Here is a 19660-nt window from a genome sequence, read left to right as displayed (position 1 = left end):
ACACATTGAGTTCTGGGCCCAGCTTGTGGCTTTGAAATAATTTTAATTTTTGGTCCTGGTAACTCAGTATTTTTCTGCTTTATTTCATCTTCTTGGATTAATTAATTTTCATTTCTCTCCCTTAATTTGTCCTTTCAAAGTCTTCAGATCTGAGACAATAAGAAGACTATTGTATGTGCTAATACAGACACTAAAGAAAAGGGCTTAGAAACATCTTTGTGTCTGCAAACAGCTGCTCAGTCATTAACTACACAGTGTCTTCTTTCCATCTTACTGAATTGTGTCAGCTCCAGTCCCTCAACTATGCCAGTACAAATGTAAATATGGCCCAATGGTGACTGAACTAACATCTCAGTTTTTATTTCCTTCTTGATTGCAATCCATATTATATTTCTCTATTTGATTCACTATATGATTCACTGGATCATAGTTCATGGAGTGGGTGGAAAGGCAGGACCGAAGAGGAGCAGCACCACTAAACCCCTATTTTCAGTGCAGGGGATATAATGGTGAATAAATTTTAATTAAATTCTGTGGAACTCTGAACACAATTTCTTTAAAAACTTCTGTACCAATAGTGCTTGGTTTTCATGGCAATTGACTCAAAATGCCTCCACTAAGACCAGTTGAATGATCAGAAATAATTTCTAAGTTAGGATGTGATCAAACTTGTTGAAATGAAGATGCACAATCGTTTTGATTTCAGTGGTCTTTGGATTTTTTTGAATATTTTTAGTTACCATATATTTTGGGAGCGGAGCACTAGAAACATCCGAGTCATCCTTTGCTTTGGTACCAGTTGTCCGCTACTTGCATCTGATTCCTTTTCAGTTCTATGGAATTTCTAACTTCAGCCTCAAGAAATAGTTTTAGCTAAGACAATTTCCCTGCTTTTTCTGACTAGATGGTATCCAGGGTGCCACCCTGGACTCTCACTGCCAAAGCATGGTTGGGCGTTCCAAAAGAAAGCGCAGCAGAGCTCAGAAATTTAGTCCCACTTCTTATTGTATCCTTTCTTTTGTAGTAGTAAAAGAGAGGAAAAAAAAAAAAAAAAGAAGCTAAATTTACCAGATGTATTTTTTTTCTTACAAATAGTACCCATCCTGTCTAAAAATAAAATTAAAATAAAAAAGAAAAAACTCAAAAAGAAGCTATTTGGATGTCCTCATCTGAATTCCAGTACGGTTGAAAAAGGAAAAAAAAAAGCCAAACACAAAATATCATCTTGGGTTCATAATGGAAAATGTTGCTTAGACACCAGAGAAAACTAAAAAAGCAGCTGAATTAGCATTTAGGAACACATATTAGCTCTGTTCTGAGGTGCTCTAAGAGAAAAAATATCTGTTTTCCAACAAAAGAGATTGAAAAGAAACAATTCTTCTGACGGCTATAAACATTTTTCTGTTTCTTTGTGTCTCTCACATTTTTGTCTGAAAAGTACAGTGAACTGAAGAAAACAGCAAGAGCAGAAATAATTCCTGATTTTTAAATTTTATGTCGTTAAAGACTGACACCTTTAAACTGAGTCCACTAATGCCATTGCATTGAAGACACTGAAGCTACTGCGAATGCAATATTTTAGAACAGTGGGACAGGCAGGAGAAGCTCCCACAACAGTTCTAGTACATGTACACCCCATTTATGAAATTATTAATTTTATCCTTTGGAATTTACACTGTTTTGGAAGAAAGGTACTTTTCTATAGCTCATACTGAGGTAAGCAAAGAGGAAAGAGGCCCTCTGTTCTGAGTTCCTGAGATTCAAAAGTTCAAATTCTTGTGAAATGTGCTGTAGCACTCCCTTTTGTGAGGGAGAAGGAACCTTAAACTGCTGACTTCTTACTTAAAGTTTAATTAAAGATCCTTTTGCCCTTAAAAGATTTTTGAGGCTATTTTAATAATGTTGGTCTATTTAATTACTGTGGTAAATTGAAGAAGAGAAATCAAAGAAGGAAAAAACCCAAGCAAACTTTTGCTTTTTCATTAGTATTGAAAGTGCTTATTCACAGCAGTGTAATTCAGATAAGCATCTGGCTCTCAAACTATGCTGGCACAGACAAGGGTTTGTTTTCTTTTTTCAGAACTAGGAATTTTTCCAAGATGTCCTGACTACTGGGAGCAGAACGTCTGACCAAAGTATGCTCACCAGATGGTAGATGTTTCCATGTGGGTAAATATTAAAAAAGTTCTAAATCTATGCAAACTGTGAAGCAAGGGTGGGAAAAGTTTGGTGTTGTTTTTCAGTTTTAGCTGCCTCTGCAACTCATAAATACAAGAGAAAAAAACCCATCAAACCACAAAACAAAGCTAATTTGAGTGGAAAAAATGATAAATATCTTGTAATTTTTACTGTATATGAGCTATCTTTAATGACTAATGACTAATTTCAGAAACTTTAGGGTTGACATCTTTCATTTCTTTTATTTCCTTAGTATCTTTATTACTTTGCTATTAGAAAAACCAAAAAAACGGCAACAAAAAAAAAAAAACCTCTTGCTGCTCTAAAATGTATTCGCTCCACTAAAAATGTCAAGCAAAATAGTTTTTATAGGGAAGGATATGTGGGACAAATAAACCCCAAAAAGTCTGTTTTTGAGGGCCAGCTGAAGGTTTAATGCAATCAGCTGCTTGCCTGCTGGGCAGGAGCAGAGGGCAGCGTGGGGCAGCGCCTCTGGCACGCCAGGTCCTCATCCTCTCGGAATGGCAAAAAGGCTTAACATTAAAATGGTTAGCAGCAAAGACTCTGCATTGAGCACTTTTCCTGGCTGCACTGTGGGTGTGGAACTGGAAGCAAAGTGAGGAGAGGGGAATACCACAAGAGCTGCCTGGTGCTAGGGTTTAAACCGCTCCAGCTGTCGGCTGGCTGGACGCGAGGCACAGGCCTGTGGTGCAATAATGCATGCCCAAGCAGTCCTCCAGGTGATGTAGCACGCCAGGTTTGGCTCCAGCACCCAGTCTCAGCAGGAGCACAGACCTCTCTAACTTAAACAGCTGCAAAAATGTTTGCTGGGTTGATAATTTGTCCCAGATTTAAAACCACATAGACAGCTAGAGGGTACATTTTATACCACATGGTGTAGCTCAAGGAGAAAGCAAGCTGGCTTACATGGAAAAAAGATTTATAGCTGAAGTGGAATAGCAAAGAAGTGCAAAGTTATTAGAAAATTTCCAACTAAGTGCAGTGAGCTTCAGATTCCATATCCACAGAGAAACACAAAACAGAAGAAATGTCACAGTCAAAAGGCAGGGCAGCAGAAGCAAATGTTCTTTACCTTTCCTTTTAGTGAAATTTAAATAGCTCAGTCAGCTTCTAACTCTCTCTCATGCTCCCCTCTCTACCAGAAACCTATTGCTTACAATGCCTTTCCATTTATTTGTGTTTTCACTGCATGAGCGTGTGCCTTCAATGAGCAAGTGAGTAGTGAAATGGGGATGTGAAGGTGATGACAGAAATAGGTGATGCAGAAATGCAACCATTTTCACTCTTGAAGAAAGGTATGTCTATGAAGATAAATAAATAAAAGAAAATATTCAAAAATTATCCAAACAATGAGAAACATTAACCAGAATTTTACAATATTTTTGCTTTAGGAAAGCAAGATGAATGCTCAATCTTTAATAAGCATAATTAGATAAATGTTGATTAACTAATTGCATACAATCCTAGTGGGGATCTGGCCATAAAGCAGAACTAAAGAAATGCAATGTCTTGCTGCTGGCAGAAGTAAGGAAAGTTTGGGAAAGGGAATTTTTCCCAATCATATGGTCTTAAATGGGAAATTTTTCACCACAGGGTCCTGAAACAAATATATTCTATGTTTCTTTAGGACAGATAAATGCTTAAATATACTTTTATGGCTTAGATAACTTTTATCAAATATGATATTAGGAAAACAGTTTATTTCAGTTTCATACCAGATTAAACATATGACTCCTATTCCCTTGATCTATAATTTTTATGCTAAAGCCATTGAAAAAAACCAAATATATCTCTTCAGTTTAAAACACAAAAAAATGAGCTTTCAGGTAAACCAAAACAATAAATGTAATCAATAGTTTGTAGACAGGGTAAATATATTAATTATTATCAATACTCAAGAAAAGAAGCATCTGTTTACAAAACAACCTGGCAAGTGATATAACCCAAGAGATTATATGCTATGGAATTGGCTTCAGATCAGAAGAAAGAGTGATTAACGATATAAAAGTTAATATCCAAATTATCTCTGACACAGTGGTTTCTCTCCTAAGCCAGAATGTTTAAAGTCTTTGATACAGAAGACAGTAGATGTGGGGGATTGCAATATTTTTATTAATGAATTTATGTATGCACTTACTTACCTAAAATGCCTTACCTGACTTCTTTATTTGTTTGTTTTTCTGTGAGGAGCAGTTATCACAAATATGCTTAAGTAAACATGTTTTCTACTTTGAATAAATATATTGCATATCAAACTGTGATATGCAATATGTTGAACGGAACAAAATCTTGCGCAACAGAAGAGAAAGGCTTACAAATACTCTGATCAAATATGATCAAATGAAATGCAATTGAAAAATTCCAAAAAAACCCCAGAAAATAAGGAGATTTAGTGACAACAAGAAAATGGTCTGGGAGGAAATTAGATGCAGTGCAAATGACCAAAACATGCCAAAAGTAACCTTACAACTGTTGTAAAAGCACGGGAAAAAGTCAAGGAGGAAGAGACATCTTGGAGGGGAAGATATCAGGGACATGGCATGGATACTTAAAAAAAGATTAAAATAAAAATAGATTAAAAAAAATCCTTCCCAAAGTCGAAGCCATCAAAAGGCATGGCATGCCATCAAGTGCAAGGACATGCACCAAAGCTTGCCAAAACTCATCCCCATTAAAATCCTGCAAACAGAAAAGAAGGACTTACAAACACTGTAGAAAAGAGATACCATCAAAGGAAAAGCAATTCAAGGGAAAAACAAATTGGGAAATTGCAATTTAGTGACTACAAGAAAATGGACAGGGATTACATCAGGTGCAGTGCAAAAAATCAAAACTTGCCAAAAGGAACCTCACAACTGTTGCAAAAACAGCAGAAAGCACCAAAAATATCTTCACCAAAGTGAAACCCATCATGGACATGGACTTTTGAAAAAATTTGTTGGCCGTGTTGTGTCATTTTTTCACCAAATTTTAAGAATTTCTGTATAAACTAAAACTACAACTACCCCTTTCCAAAAGAATACTATGAGTGTACGGATGGGAGTAAGTTGAGGTATTGGGAAGGAGGACCTGTTGTTGATTTTAATATACAATTTTGAGTGAGAGAAGAGAGGAAACATAGGGAAGAAATTGTACCTTTGAAAGGTAGCAGACAACCACTAGAGAGAAGACCTGTTTGGGATTTATTTTTTCCTTTTTTCCTGCCTAGAAAGTTGCTATTCAGCTCTTTGGAAGAGAGGAACCTGGCTCATTTTGCAAATGCAAAGCCAGGCTGCTGCCAGGAACCATTTGCAGGAGTGATTAACAAAAACTGTTTGCTTTATGGGATTTCCATGGAGGTAAAACGGTATGCATATAATTTTGGCACAATCAGATAATGCACTCTTAGAGTTAGATGGCAAAAAAAAAGAAAAAGAATTAGTAGGTCCCTTTTAAAAGGTTGTCTCATTAGAGCATGCTTATTGTCTTCTCAGCAGATGTGGCATTTAAATGTAGTGAGCAATGGCCAAAAGCAGGAAGTAATTCTGAGAAATAAATGGCAGTAACCATCCCAGTTTTCTGAATGGAGGTGAAAGCGGTTTGGCAATATTCACACAAGATGGTGTTCATTTATGCAGTATTTTTATAATGAAATTAAAGAGAAAAGAAAGGAGTGGCTGTGTGTGCTGGTGAAAATGTAACATGAAAATAGAATAGATTCTAAAGTTGCAAATGAACTGAACCCAGGTGGCACAAGCGCACTGCAAGAGACGTTCAGCAGCAGCAAAGGCTGGTGTAAGTTTTTAACTTACACCTTTAGATCTCTGCTCTTAGTAGTGCATGATGTACAAAAAAAAAAAAAAGCCAGAATACTTTAAACTTTTGCTCCAGAATTCAGTCTGGCAAAAGTAAAACCAACATTAATGGGTAAATAGCAATAAAGAAGGAAGGCAGCTATTTAACAGTCTGAACAGAGGAAATGAACATCAGCCTTTGATGTTCAGCTTTACTTGTTAAATGTGAAATTCTTACCAAAGCCCAGCCAAGGGTTGACAAAGGGTTTAATCAGCAATATAATCCTACTTAAAGTACTTTCAGGTTCTACATGGAATTTTAAGAACCTTTTTACAACTATCAGAGCAAAGTGGAATTTTATTTGAGAACAGTATTAGGTAGCATGACAGTTGAAAAACATCTATAAATGTGGCTGAAAAATACTCTAATATCTGCCCAGCTGCCAATTCAATTTCATGGCAATTTAACAGCAGACTACTATTATGGATATGGTATTGAAATTATTCTGCCTCTGTTTTTAATTTTATTGGTAAACTAACATGCAATAAATAATTCTTTGGATTGAGGTGGAGATATATATTCCTTTCTTTAAAGCTCAAAAAATTATTCTCATTGCAAGATAGTATTTATGAGGAAGACACTGAACATCCCTTCTGGGAAGAATGGTGTTGCTGATAGGAAATTACCCATAAAAGTTACTATAAATCATGTAGTTTTATTTGGATTTATATGTATTATATGTATTCATACAAAAATAGATTCTGTATCTCTAATTATCTAGGAGAAGAATGTGCAGGACAAACCTCTTGCAAGGCCTCCCATCGTCATGAAGGACTCGACCAGAAGGAATCAGATCTTAGACAAGTGTTGTACAGACTCTGGACATGGTCCCATTTCTCTTCTTTTACAGCAGAAACAGCAATGTAAACTTCCTTTACATGACTGACTGTTCTGCCAAAGGAACAGAGTATGTATACCTAAGTGACACAGCATGTATCTGCTGTGGCAAAACTAGTAAAAGAGGCAAGATATTGGAAAATGCCATCTGAAGATACCAAAATACACCTATATGGAGTCTTCCAGGATAGCTAAAACTAAAATAAAGACGATAAGACAAATATTTCTGTATGTGTATGTATATAATTATTTTGCAAAACCACCCTTTCAGTTTTCTATGATATATAGGTCAACACAGTTTTGATTGAAGGGAGTATAAATTTAATAATTTTTGTCTTCAAGGACTAAGGATTGAAAAACAAAAATTGAACCCCTTATTTTGCTTTATCTGAAAAGCTGATGGAGTGGTGGAAATGCTCCAATTAATTTGTCTTTGTATATAGCATATGACATAAAAACCATCTGTTTTCATTATGATACATCTGTATTTTCCACTTGTCTTTACAAAATGTTATACTTTACCATTTGAGGGTATGACACTGCTAGAGCTCATGACATATGATCTGCATTACAACTCATAATTTAATACTTATTTAAATGTAGTCTAACAGAACTGCAAATTTAACTAGAGAGCAGTAAGAAATATTTCCATCAGATTCTCTGAAATGCTTCACAATGAAAGCTGATGTCATTTGCAGTTTTTAAGACAGTTAGATATTGGGTTTGTTACTTTAATAAGTTTCCAGAATGAAATCTTCTCTAAAGTGTCATAGTTTGGTCTTTATTTAACTTGTAGCTATTCAATAATGAACAAGTTTCCAATGTCCTTTTATAAAAGCAAAAACATTAGTGTCTTACATAGGAGAATACTGATCAGACAGTAAAACAGAGCACCATATCAGATGGATCTAAAAAATATTACATTTGTATAGAATCTTAGTGAATTACCCATATCGTAGTAGTTATCTTAAATATTCTAAAACTGGTTGTCCTGCAAATTGCCACGTCCTGCATTTGTTTATTCTCCAGTAAGGGTTCGTTTCTTCTTTTAATTTGAAGTAAAAAATATTTTACTTCCCAAGAATTTCCTATGTTATACAATCAGCAATCCCAAAAGGTGTTAGCAGGAGCAATACATGTAGCTAAGTTCAGAACAGATGCATCACTGTCCGGACCACAGTGCAATATTTTCAGTATTTGTGGAAAGTCTCAGCCTCACTTCAGTGCCTGGTAATGTTATAATGATTATTCAGGTGAAAAACACCCAAAAGACAACTCAGTCATTGGACACAGCCACTGCAGCTTCATGAGAGGGAAGTCCAGGTTAACAAACCTGATTTCCCTTTATGACAAGGTAACCCATCTAGTTCATCAAGGGAAGGTAGTTGATGTGGTCTTGGATTTCAGCTAAGTTTTTGATAGTGTCTCTCACAGGATTCTTCTGGAAAGTTATCCAACACACAAATGGATAAACACATCATGTGATGTGATGGGATAGCAATTGGCTCACAAAGAGTTATAGTGAAAGGGATGATATTGGACTCGGGTCCTGTCATTGGTGGGGTTCCACAGGGCTCCATTCTCGACCCTGTGTTCTTCAACATCTTCAGAAATGACTCAAAATGCATGACTGGAAGGGATACTAAGTGAGTTTGCAGATGATACAGAACTGCGAGGATCTGTCAACTCCCAGAAAGGCCCTGCGGAGAGACCTCAAAAAGTTAGAGAGGTGGGCAGTGACTGACCATATGGGGTTCAACAAGGGCAAGTGCAGGATTCTGCATCTGGGATGGGGCAGCCCTGGATGCGTGGACAGACTGGGGAATGGGATGCTGGAAAGCAGAGCTGTGGGAAGGGACCTGGGGGTTACAGTTGATAGCAAGTTGAACATGAGTCAGAAGTGCCCTGGCAGCCAGGAGGGCCAACCCTGCCCTGGGGGACATCAGGCACAGCATCACCAGCCAGGCAAGGGAGGGGATTGTCCCATTCTGCTCTGCACTGGGGCAGCCTCACCTTGAGTGCTGGGGACAGTTTTGGGTGCCACAAAAAGATATTTTATGGCTTCTTTTTACTTTTTTTTTGTTCCTTCCAGAATCTGGTAACCATTTTTTTGTGAATATGATGGATAAGATATATGTTCAGTGATGGAGAAGCTGGATGCCCTATAGTGAGTGCTCAAAACATTAGCTTTTAAAACTGAATTCTAGGATTTCCTGGAATAAATGTATTAATTATTTCTTCAAAGCCAGGTCAAATTCAACAGTAAGAATGGTGCATGCCTCTCATTCTTAGCACTTACCAGTATTCACAGCCAAGGAAAGCTTTCTCTGAGGGCATTTTTGAGTGTGATCTCCCAAAAGTGATAACAACCAGATGAGAGATCTTGCTGCTAAGCAATTGTGCCAAAGATGAGATCCACTACGAGTGTTATTTTGAAAAGGAAGGCAGTTTTGTTCAGCTTGTAATTAAAAAATACCATTTAGATTGCTTAGGCTTATGTTGAGAACATTTAATCTGTACTAGCCATTCACATTGTCTGTGGTTTTGATTACAAGAGTATTTGAGATCTTGGGATTGAGTCTATTTTCTTATTTAGAAAATTGCTTCAGACATATTGCATTTCTGAATAAAAGTAAAAGTTCCTGCTTAACCTAATAATGTTTGTTTTGGCCCTAATAGTTAGGGATCAAGGAAAGTTAATGAATTACATATTAATGATCAAGTGGATACAGAGGAGAGCTACAAAAATGATTGGAGGTCTGGAGCACTTCTGCTACGAGTAAAGGCTCAGAGTTGGGGTTGTTTAGCTGCAGAACAGAAGGCTCTGTGGACACCTTATAGCACCTAAAGAGACCTTACAACAGAGCTGGAAAAGGACTTTTTACCAGGGCATGTAGTGACAGGACAAGGGGGAATGGCTTGAAGCTGAAAGTAGGTTTAAAATAGATATTGGGAAGAAATTCTTTATTGTGGTAACAACAAGGCACTGGAACAGGTTGTCCAGAGGATTTGTGAATGCCTCATCCCTGGAGGTGTTCAATACTGGTCTGGATGTGGCTCTGTGCCACCTGATCCACTGGAAGAAATCTCTGTCCATGGCAGGGGGACTGGAACTAGATGATCTTGAAGGTCCTTTTAAACCCAAACCATTCTGTGATTCTATAGAAGACTGACAGCTTATTTAAAATAAAATGGGGATTGACTAATCACTAATTACCAGCAAATTATTATTGAAATGTGGAATATCAATATTAAAAAGTAAGTCCTTCATAAGTATTTATAATAATTTAAAATTAGTATGTATTTCCCTTTTTTTAAAGAGAGCTTTAATTTTCCTTTTCAAGTTGTACACGTATGACACTTTTAATTTATTTTATTGAAGATATGTACGTAAAAAACCAGAGATTTAGGTATATATTAGGGAACAAAGAAGCAAAGACTTTCTTTGAGAAAAAGATATTTTTCTGAATTAGATAGAAGCATATATCAGAAGATTTATTTGACAATATACCTTACCTCTGTATTGGGTAATTTGCCAAAGCTAGACTCCAGATTTATGAACCAGGAAAATCAATTGCATTGATGTTTTGTGTAGATTTTAAAAATAATTTATCCTTCTGAAATAGCCATGTTAGGTTTGTATGTACTCATCCAGTAGCTAGTTCAGTCTTTGTCAGTGCAAGCATTCTTGAAATTTAATTCTTGCCTTCCAGGTTTAACTAAACTCCTAAATGCAATCAGATGATAAGCACAGTTTTCATGAGATTGACAATAGAATGTTCATCTCTGTCACACTTGCAACTCATGTATTTCTTAGTGCATCTACTGAGACAATCTAGGGAATTTCTTAGAGGAAAAAAAACCCCAGAGATTCTCTTAATCTAAATCTATGCATATAGTGTAAATCATATGCTATACAGCTTCCCTGTGTGATGCACTGGAAGCCCAGAGCTAACACTGAAGTCATGTGGACTGGAAAAACCTTTCTGCTTATTGTCTAAAGCCAGGCAAAATATATTTATAGGAAATAACCAGAGGCAGTGGGAAGATGTCTACAATACTAATACAATCAGAATTAGAAAACTTAAAAAAAACCCAAACACCCAGAACCCTCCTAATTAAGAAACATATTAATTTCTCATTGCATTAGGATTCTTAATTTTGTGTCTCTTCTGTTGACTACAGATCATCCAGGACAGACTGGAGATTACATTCACACCCAACTGATTGACCCAGCACATTTTGCATTTGTATCACGCATGGGCAGGTAGATATGGAAGGTATGACAACCCTTGGAAACCATGCTGTAGTATTCAGCTATCTGCAAATTTCTCAGAGGGACTTCTCCATATCGTGAAGGAACAAAAAGTGTTGAAGCTGAGATCTGTTGAGATGCCTCTCTAAGAGACAAGTGCTGCTCTTGAGGTATCTGGGTTTGATACTGACATTGGTAGTCAAGCAGAAGGCTTGCTTGGTGTGAGGCAATTTGAGCAAGTAAGGAGAATAAATTGGTCCCTTAGGTAATACAGAATCCAAGTAGTGCTCATTTCAGTGAAAGGAGCCAGGAAAAAGAACAAAGGATATTTGTTGAGACAGAAAAACAGATGCAATTATCTATTTTTTACATAATTGTCATGTCAGATTTATAATTTTATACATTCCCTTTTGACAAGAAGTTGCAATGACTAGCCACATTATTTTCTTACAGTGCTCAGAAGTAAACTGCCAGTTTCAGGACAGATCTTGTCACAACTGCCTGGAAAAGAAACACATTACCAACTACAGTACAAACGCATACTACCATAGGATTTAAAATTTTTATACGCATTAGGTGCAATCCAATTTCTTTTCACAACATAATGATCATAGATTCAAACCTTTTGGCAGTTATAAGACAGATTTTTTTTTTTTCTGTATAGTCCACAAGATCTCTCTTACAGAGAAATAATAATAAAAAAAGGGTTTAAAGATCTCAAGAGAGGTTTGAGAACCTTTTGTTTTCTATAAAATTCGAAATTTTCAACAAATAAATGTTTGTATATTGCCTGACCAAACTGGTAAAAAATAAATTGCTTTACTTGTTTTGTGATTTTCCCCAGATATTCTGTGTCTCTAGTAAAGAGCTGAAGTGTTTGTTTTTCTGGGGAGTGGCACCAGTTGTGACCCAGTTGATTGTATGCACTCTGCACCTTCTCGGGTGGCCTCGTTCTATTGATTTGGTGTTTGAGAAGTCCAGACGCTAATGCTCCTAATGATCAGCCATTCTTTTTGACTTTTAGTAACAAGTATTCTCATGCAGTTAATATCAAACAGAACTTTGTGCTCTACATCTGTTATTTCAAAATTCCCATTTTTGAACTCCCCTAGTCTCAAGTAAGTTGTACATTGTCTTCCTTTTTTACTGCCTACAATCTTTTCACCTACTTCCAGGGCCCCGTGATGTAAAATGTCATTTTGTCGATCTTCAGTTCCAGTGACAACTTTAATTTTACTGATTTTAATGGGCTTTTCAAATACAATCCCATAGAAGTCTCCAGTAGAAGGAGCCTTGCCCCAGAAGTACTCATCAATGCTGCTGTAAGCCTTGCTTGCCTCATAGTTTTCAAATACATTCATATTGGTGTGCAAGTTTGCAGGTGGGTTGTCAGGGATATCAAAGGACTCCTCTTCAAAATCATCATCCTTTAACTTATTTTCAGCTCCTTTGTAAGATGAGTAGTATCCCATGTGCTGGAAGAGAGATGGCTTAAAACGTATCACTTCCTTTTGAGCTAACAGCCCACGAAAGTGGATGAGCAACCAATCGCAAGGCATTTCTTGGTAAAACATCAATAGAAAATGGGCCAGGCGTGGTAGGTCATGGGAATGGTAAAGCTTTCCAATGTACCCCAGCTTGGAGAATTCCAATGTCACCCAGTAGGATCCTTCTCGTGAGGTAATAACTTTCTTAACAGCAGTCAAAAAATTCTTTGAGCAGCGAACATCATCTTCCAGCATCACATAATAGTCAGAAAGATTAGCACAAAAGTTTAGAAGGAAAGCATAATCTACATTTTGTTTTGATCGGAACTTCACACGGTCCTCGGGGTCATTGTAGTTTCTCTTAAGGCCATCCAGTACAGGATAGTAATCCTCAGGGACGTGAATAACTATTAATCTGCCCGCAATTATGTGATGTGCAAATTTCTGTGAAATATCCTGGACCATCCCTTCACACCAGGCTGAGTCAAAATCTGCCAGCTGTACTACCACTGCAATTTCTTTGAGCTCCTCATAGCTTGACTGCTCAAATATGGACTTGATGGTCTCAAGCAAGTAGTTTCCTTTTCTCCGTTTTACAGAGGATAGTCCAATTGTAAGATACCCTGTACAAAAGACAGTTCAAACAAAAACTGAGAATCTGATATTGGAAGCGATTTTATCACAAAGATATTCTCCAGAGCTGTGTTTATATTAAATAAACCTTGTGAATGGTGAAGACTGAGAAATTTGGTATGTGAGTTTATTGAGCTGCATGCGACAAAGGACCTTTATTGCCTTTTCATTAGGAGGTGTGATATTGTGAGCAAATGGACATATGGCGACTTTTGTGTTAAACATTCACTTGTTTACTGCCAGGAGTAGCACCCTGAGGACAAATGCCAAAGCAGTGTGTATGTTTATGCCTTGTAGACAAAACCACATATACAATGATAAGGCTGTAAATCTGCCAAAAGAAAGGGGATTGTGAGGGGATTATTCACACCATGCTTAGAAAGCAAGAAACTACCAAATGCAGCACTTCTATAATTTTAAGCCCTCTAAAACTCTAGTTATATCTCTGCATAACTTTATAGTTTTATGAATTTCGCATGGAATGTGTTCATTTTTAGGTGAATTTAGGTGAGTTTTTCCTTCCTAGTAGTTTTTCTTCTAACCCTCTTTCAGGACTCATCAAGCATTTTAAAGGGAACATCCCTCAATTTAGACATTATTTTAAAGTAGAAGAGAACTTCTCTCATTGCTTGTACAAATATTTTTTAATGCTGTTACATTCTTTCTAGACAGAGATATATCTTATAAAACATGAAATTTCATTTCTGCTGTTTTGTAGTCACTGTCATTGTATTCCTACCAGCATTCCAAATTAGGATTTTTTTCAGATGTTTGCTAATATATCTCTATTTTTGTAGCATCTGATGTAAAAAAATGTTAAGACTGTGTAATTGACAATGTGTACCTAAGTTGAACCTACCCCAACTTTCTTAAAACGTAGTCATTTGTAAAAGACTGCTCTGATAGTGATTCAGGGTTTCCCTTGAGGCCTAAGTCTGCTCAAAATGAAGTGGTACAGTGAAGCACAACCTCCAGAAGTAATTTACACTGCATACAGAGCCATTAGATTTTTTCAAATTTAATTTGAACAGACTTTATAGCTTTCTGAAACTGACGTATTATTTTATTTTACCTTCTGGGCTTGGACTTCAGGGTTTTGTTTATGTATGTGAAATGGTTGATTTGGAACCCAAAGGACACCTAGGTATGGCCATATTTCTCTTTTAGAGGAAAGTCTTGAACCATGTGTGAAGAATAACTAAATAGTCCATCTGCAGATGGCTGTGAGAAGAATCCTCCTTTACTGTCCCGATAAGAGCACAGTTCTCCTTTTCAGCACAGCTGAAGGAGCAAGGAGGTCCATTTGCAGCTACTGGGCTGGCAGGATAGTGGACCTGAGGGGTGCATCTGTGTTATGCCAAGCGTACTTAAGATTGGATTTACCAGTTATACAGAGATTGACAGTGTGCTCTCTGAGGGTGGTTGCAGAACACCACCAGCATGTGCCTTGCTTCTGCTTCCTAAATCATCTTCCTCTTGCCTGGGAGGAGATCCATGGAATTCTGCTCCCACAGACCATCCAAGGGCTGCCTGCAGGACATCTACAAGTCAGGCAGAAGGTAATCAGGCTGCTAGGTCGGGACTAGAGGCCACGCAAGAATGGCCACTAACTCTCTTGGGACTGTCACTGCTTAACTCAGCCCCTCTTGCATGGAAATACCACAGGGACTATATGGATTCTACACCTTTTTAGATTGCCTCATTTTGCAATATTCAAATTGCAGTTACTTACTTTTCCTTGGCAAAGGTGTGCCAGCTAGGTAGCGATAGGAAATGTTTATAGATCCTGAGAAATTAGACAAATCTTTAAAGCTGTGAACATAACGCTCTGGGTTGAGCTGGTGCGTGGCTGTCTCTCTGATTAATTGCTTGTCCCCTTCCTATTAGCAGGAAAACAAAAATAACAAAAAAAGGGAGAGAGAGAAACACATTTGTGAATGTCAGTTAGAGAGGAAACATGGACAGGCAGGTTTCCAACAATAACATTTTTCAGTTTCAGCTTTCAGAAAAGCCTGTAGATGTCACCTCATTTAAAACAAAAACAAACAAGCAAACAAACCCCCCCCAAACCAACAGGCATTACTGAATACCATACATTTTGACTAAGAAAATCTACCATAAGCCTTCAGATTACAGTAAAAGAAAAAGAAAAAAAATACTTTGCATAAAACTCTGGAAAGGTAGCAAATATTAAATTATTGGCCAAAAAATGCTGTGGTATTCAAAAGAGGGATAAGAAAATATCACTCAGCAACAGATAGGAGAACTTTCACAGATGTAAAAACACAGATTTTAAAAAAATGTTTCTAGTGATTAAAAAATATACCAAAACTGCTGGAAAGGAAAGAAATCTAGATCCTGGCATCTGGCTCATTTTGACATTTTTCTGAGAAGCTTTGACTCAGGTTTGCGATAAGAAGAAACGCATGTGATCATGCAGACAGTAAAAGTTTCTCTGAATTCGGAGAACATTTTTGATGGCATAGTCAAAATGTACATTTATGACCACACCTCCTCTTCATTCCTCCTTCTTCAGTCCTCTTCCAAGAGGCTTCCCTAGTGATAGTAAAGGCACAGAAGGTAAAGAGAGGCTTCATCAGTAGTGCCCTACCCATAATGTCACTTGGGCCTCAGGGAAAGTCTGCTCCTCAGTCCTTAAGAAAAGAGAAAATATCTAACAGCTCATGAAGACTGTATTTAAAAGTAGGAATGCTTATTTAATTTATATGGTTTGATTTTAGTCTGATGGCAGGCACATGAATGAATGAGTTTGTTTCTTCTGATGTATGCAATATGTTAATGCACTAAAACTGTGGGATCTGTCATTAAATGGGAGCATTGTGCGGTAATAGTAATGCTGCTAACTGAAACAACCACAGGAACTGTAAACTGTGCTCATATTTAATGGCATAAATATTAAAAATGTGTCAAAGCTAAATTTTATAGCACAAATAAATCTTTCTGTCAACTGATCTTACATTCATTTATAGTTCATTGTTTTTCTTGCATAGTAGTAAAAAAATCCACTTCTGAGCTAGGTAAAGATCTTTGGCAGACATTCAGGGGCATCTACCTGCACTGTTATGCTCTCTTGATCTTCAGTGTCTCTTAAGTAATTTTTCTCAAGTGCTTATGCACCACTTTGCATTTGCACATAAATTATGAGAGGAAGTTTGATCATCAAGTTCAAGATTAAAATGTAACTTAATGATCTTGAAAGAAAATACACCAAAACTTGAGGAGATTTTCCACTAAAAATGTCAGGTGGAAAAGAAAAAAGGCTGGTCCAAAAACTTTCTTTTTTCAAAACCTTTCTTTAATATCTGAGAAGCAAACAAAACATTGTGTCATGGGTTCCAGAATGAAGCACCAAAATTCCTTGTTTCATAAGGTCTTGGAATGGAAACTTATTCTGCTGGCTGAGGTTTTGCTACATAAAATTTTTAGAAATAGACAATGTCAGAAGAAAATGTTTTGATTTTAAAAAGCAAAACATCTAAACTGACCACAAAAATTTTCCTTTTTTGCCCCCTCTTTAATAAATAGCTTTTGTGGCTAACATTTCTTTTTAATAGCTGCTCTTTCATTCTTTTGTTGAATGATGGGCAAAACAGAAATCTGGATTTTTTCAAAAGATTAAAATCTGTTTCTTTTATCTCTGACTATGTAGAGGTCAGTGAAGCTGAGGAGCTTGATTAACTCTTCTTGGTTTTCTTCTCTAGATTTTTCTGGAATGGTTTTGGCTTTCTTCTGTTAACTAAACTCTAACTTGCATTCCAGCGTTTGCTGGGAGATTCATGTGGGTGCCATAGGATGAATGGCAGTTCTCCACCCTTTATGAGGATGCCCTGCTCTGCTAAGGATGCTGTGTCAATTACAACAGTGTAATTCTTTGCATATTGCCCAAAACAGTGATTAGTATTCATAGAAGAGCACAGAACACATGCTTCACTCACAATACACTTACAACTCTGAGTAGGTAGAAGACTCCCTTGTGAATTTTGTGCTATCTGGTATATTTTAGCTCATTATGTCTTCAAAATGCTTGATCAAATGCAGTTCATACATTGCAGATGAAACACCTTAAACTGCTTTTCTAATGCACATCAGCGCTGCATAACTGCATGCCCTCCACCCAATGCACTTCAGTTATTTTGCCACATGGGCCCTTACTTTCCATTTCTGCAGCAAATGCCCTGCAGAAAACAGTGAAGGGATTTTCTGGATACGTGAGACCCTTTGAGGAAAACCAGAAAGTTTCTCTCCTCCCTTCTTAAGGTTTACCAAAATGAATGCCATTTTAATACTCTGACTCTTTGAAAAAGACGCTTGTGTCACATCTGGTGCCAGAGACACGAGCACCACAAGCCCTTGCACAGCCTGGTGCCCGAGACTGGCAGGGGGAACTCTGGGTCAGATGTCTTTCCTCTAACAGCTACCCTCGTCCAGCAGGAGATTGGCTGCAATTCAGGGCTCTGAGGACTTTCAGATTTTCATTCCCTGAGGGAAACTGGTTAGCCTGCTGTGCTCAAAAGCTTTTCCCAAGTCGATTTCTCTTCACCACAAACAGTGAAATTGCTCATCTTTTACCTCAGCAGAGAAAACACACCAGACAGGGTGTGTTTGGAGCTGTCAGACAGGGTCAGGAAGTTTGAGAATAAAACTAAATAAATAAGTTGAAAAGTCAACATCCTAACACACTTGAAAAACACTTGATGGACCATAAAGGTATCGAGAGACCTGGAAGAACTCTCAGGAGACTTGGCAAGAGACTTGGCTGAGAGCTGCATGAATGCAAACATGCCAGAACTGTGATGAGAGAAGCAATGAAAGAGAGTGAATTTATAAAAGGTGGCGGGGAGGGGGAAAAAGAAATTAAGAAAAAGACATGGAGCCATCTGGGGAGTTGGCAAATAGGCAGGAAGATTTCAGAAACAAGCCAAGAGGAACACCATTAGCAGTGATAATAAAAACACTTTCAGAAACATCTGGGGGACTTTGAAGCAATTAGTGAACAGAGAAGAAACATTAGGGAAAATGCCACTAGGAAGAAAAAGTGGTAAGTCAGGTCAAATTTAATCATAACCAAGAAAAGTTAAATAAATAAAAAAGTGAAAAACCTTTGTGGTAAACGAAGAAATATGTCTGTAATTGAGTAACCTGCTACAAGAACGGGCCATCTTTTAAATGGCCTAGAAAAGTACTAGCATAATATTAATATTGTAAATATTTACAGTACTGTTATAACTAATTTTATAATTATAATATTTTAAATTAAAATAATGATGACTGTATATATGGTTCTGATAAATAACATAAGGATTTTACTGCTTGTGTATTACACTTTTAGACATATTATTATGTTTCTTTTCAGATGTAAATGAGATCAGAATTCACCCTTCAAAATACTGGAAAATCCATACTGTCCCCTTTCAATTCAAGATAAAGACAGCATTATCTAGTCATTTCACAATATAACAAATTCTGTTTAGCCATTTAACTACTTGCAAGATTCAGTTTTCAACCACTATGATTTTTTACTGGGCCCAGTCCAATCTCCAAAGAACTGGAAATTCAATCCATTAATTGAGTCTCCAGGGCTCACTTGGCATTCAGCACTGAAACACCCCTAGGTTACACATGAACCATAGAGTTGTGCTATGTTGCCAGTAGCTTATTTGTTGAAATTCCTACATAAATATTTCCACATTTTTTTCCAAAATCATGAACTTACATTAGGTTTCATTTGTCTATTTTTTAATGCTGTAGTACTGAACCCATCAGACTAAAATCTGAGTTACAAAGGTAGGAAACACACAAAATAAACTCACTAAAATGAAATTATTTATGCAAGGAGCCTAAAGTAGATAAAATGGGTGTAAATTTTCTTTTATAATTCTATTTCTAAAATAGCATTTAATGCAGTATTCAGAGGTGAGATTTGCAGTGTGTACAAAACATGTTGAAAAACAGCTCACATAAATAGTTCAGATGTAGTTTATCCTCAACAATTTACCATTTTACTCGGGGTGTTTTACTGTTTTGTTGTTTCAGGATCACTTCTTTGCAACTTACCAAAACATAACTATCCTCAATGTACAAGTTCATGAAGAGCAAGCAAACAACAAGGATTCCTAAGAACGACACTGCTGATCGTTTCCGCAAGCATCTCATTTTATCAAAATATTTCAAGTTGTGTCTTGTGAAGAACTGCATACGGTAGTGTCACCTATGAATAAAACCACAGTATTACAAGAATGGTCCACCTGATATGCATGACAACAACTAAACTTACCTTCAGATGTATCAAATCCCTTCAAAAATACATAGACTGCACTTTCATGCAGAATTAACTTCATTTAATCATTGTCATCTTAAGGTTTAATACACAATCTTAACCATAAACTAAGCTTCC

At 37.0% G+C, this 19660-nt stretch overlaps 1 protein-coding gene across 1 annotated transcript; it reads right to left on the bottom strand.

Moving 5' to 3' along the window:
* Positions 1–12078: 12078 nt before the first annotated feature.
* MGAT4C (MGAT4 family member C) lies at positions 12079–19540 on the bottom strand. The gene is made up of 3 exons (XM_058805805.1): positions 19321–19540; positions 14978–15125; positions 12079–13235 (listed from the first exon to the last, which is right to left on the bottom strand). The coding sequence occupies exons 1-3, from the start codon at positions 19459–19461 to the stop codon at positions 12079–12081; spliced, it is 1446 nt and encodes a 481-aa protein (XP_058661788.1). The 5' UTR covers positions 19462–19540.
* Positions 19541–19660: the final 120 nt, after the last annotated feature.

The sequence above is a fragment of the Ammospiza caudacuta genome, chromosome 5, assembly GCF_027887145.1.
Source record: "Ammospiza caudacuta isolate bAmmCau1 chromosome 5, bAmmCau1.pri, whole genome shotgun sequence".
Lineage (NCBI taxonomy): Eukaryota > Metazoa > Chordata > Aves > Passeriformes > Passerellidae > Ammospiza > Ammospiza caudacuta.
The sequence above is the reverse complement of the archived record's forward strand: the minus strand, read 5'-3'. Positions and strand labels throughout refer to the sequence as shown.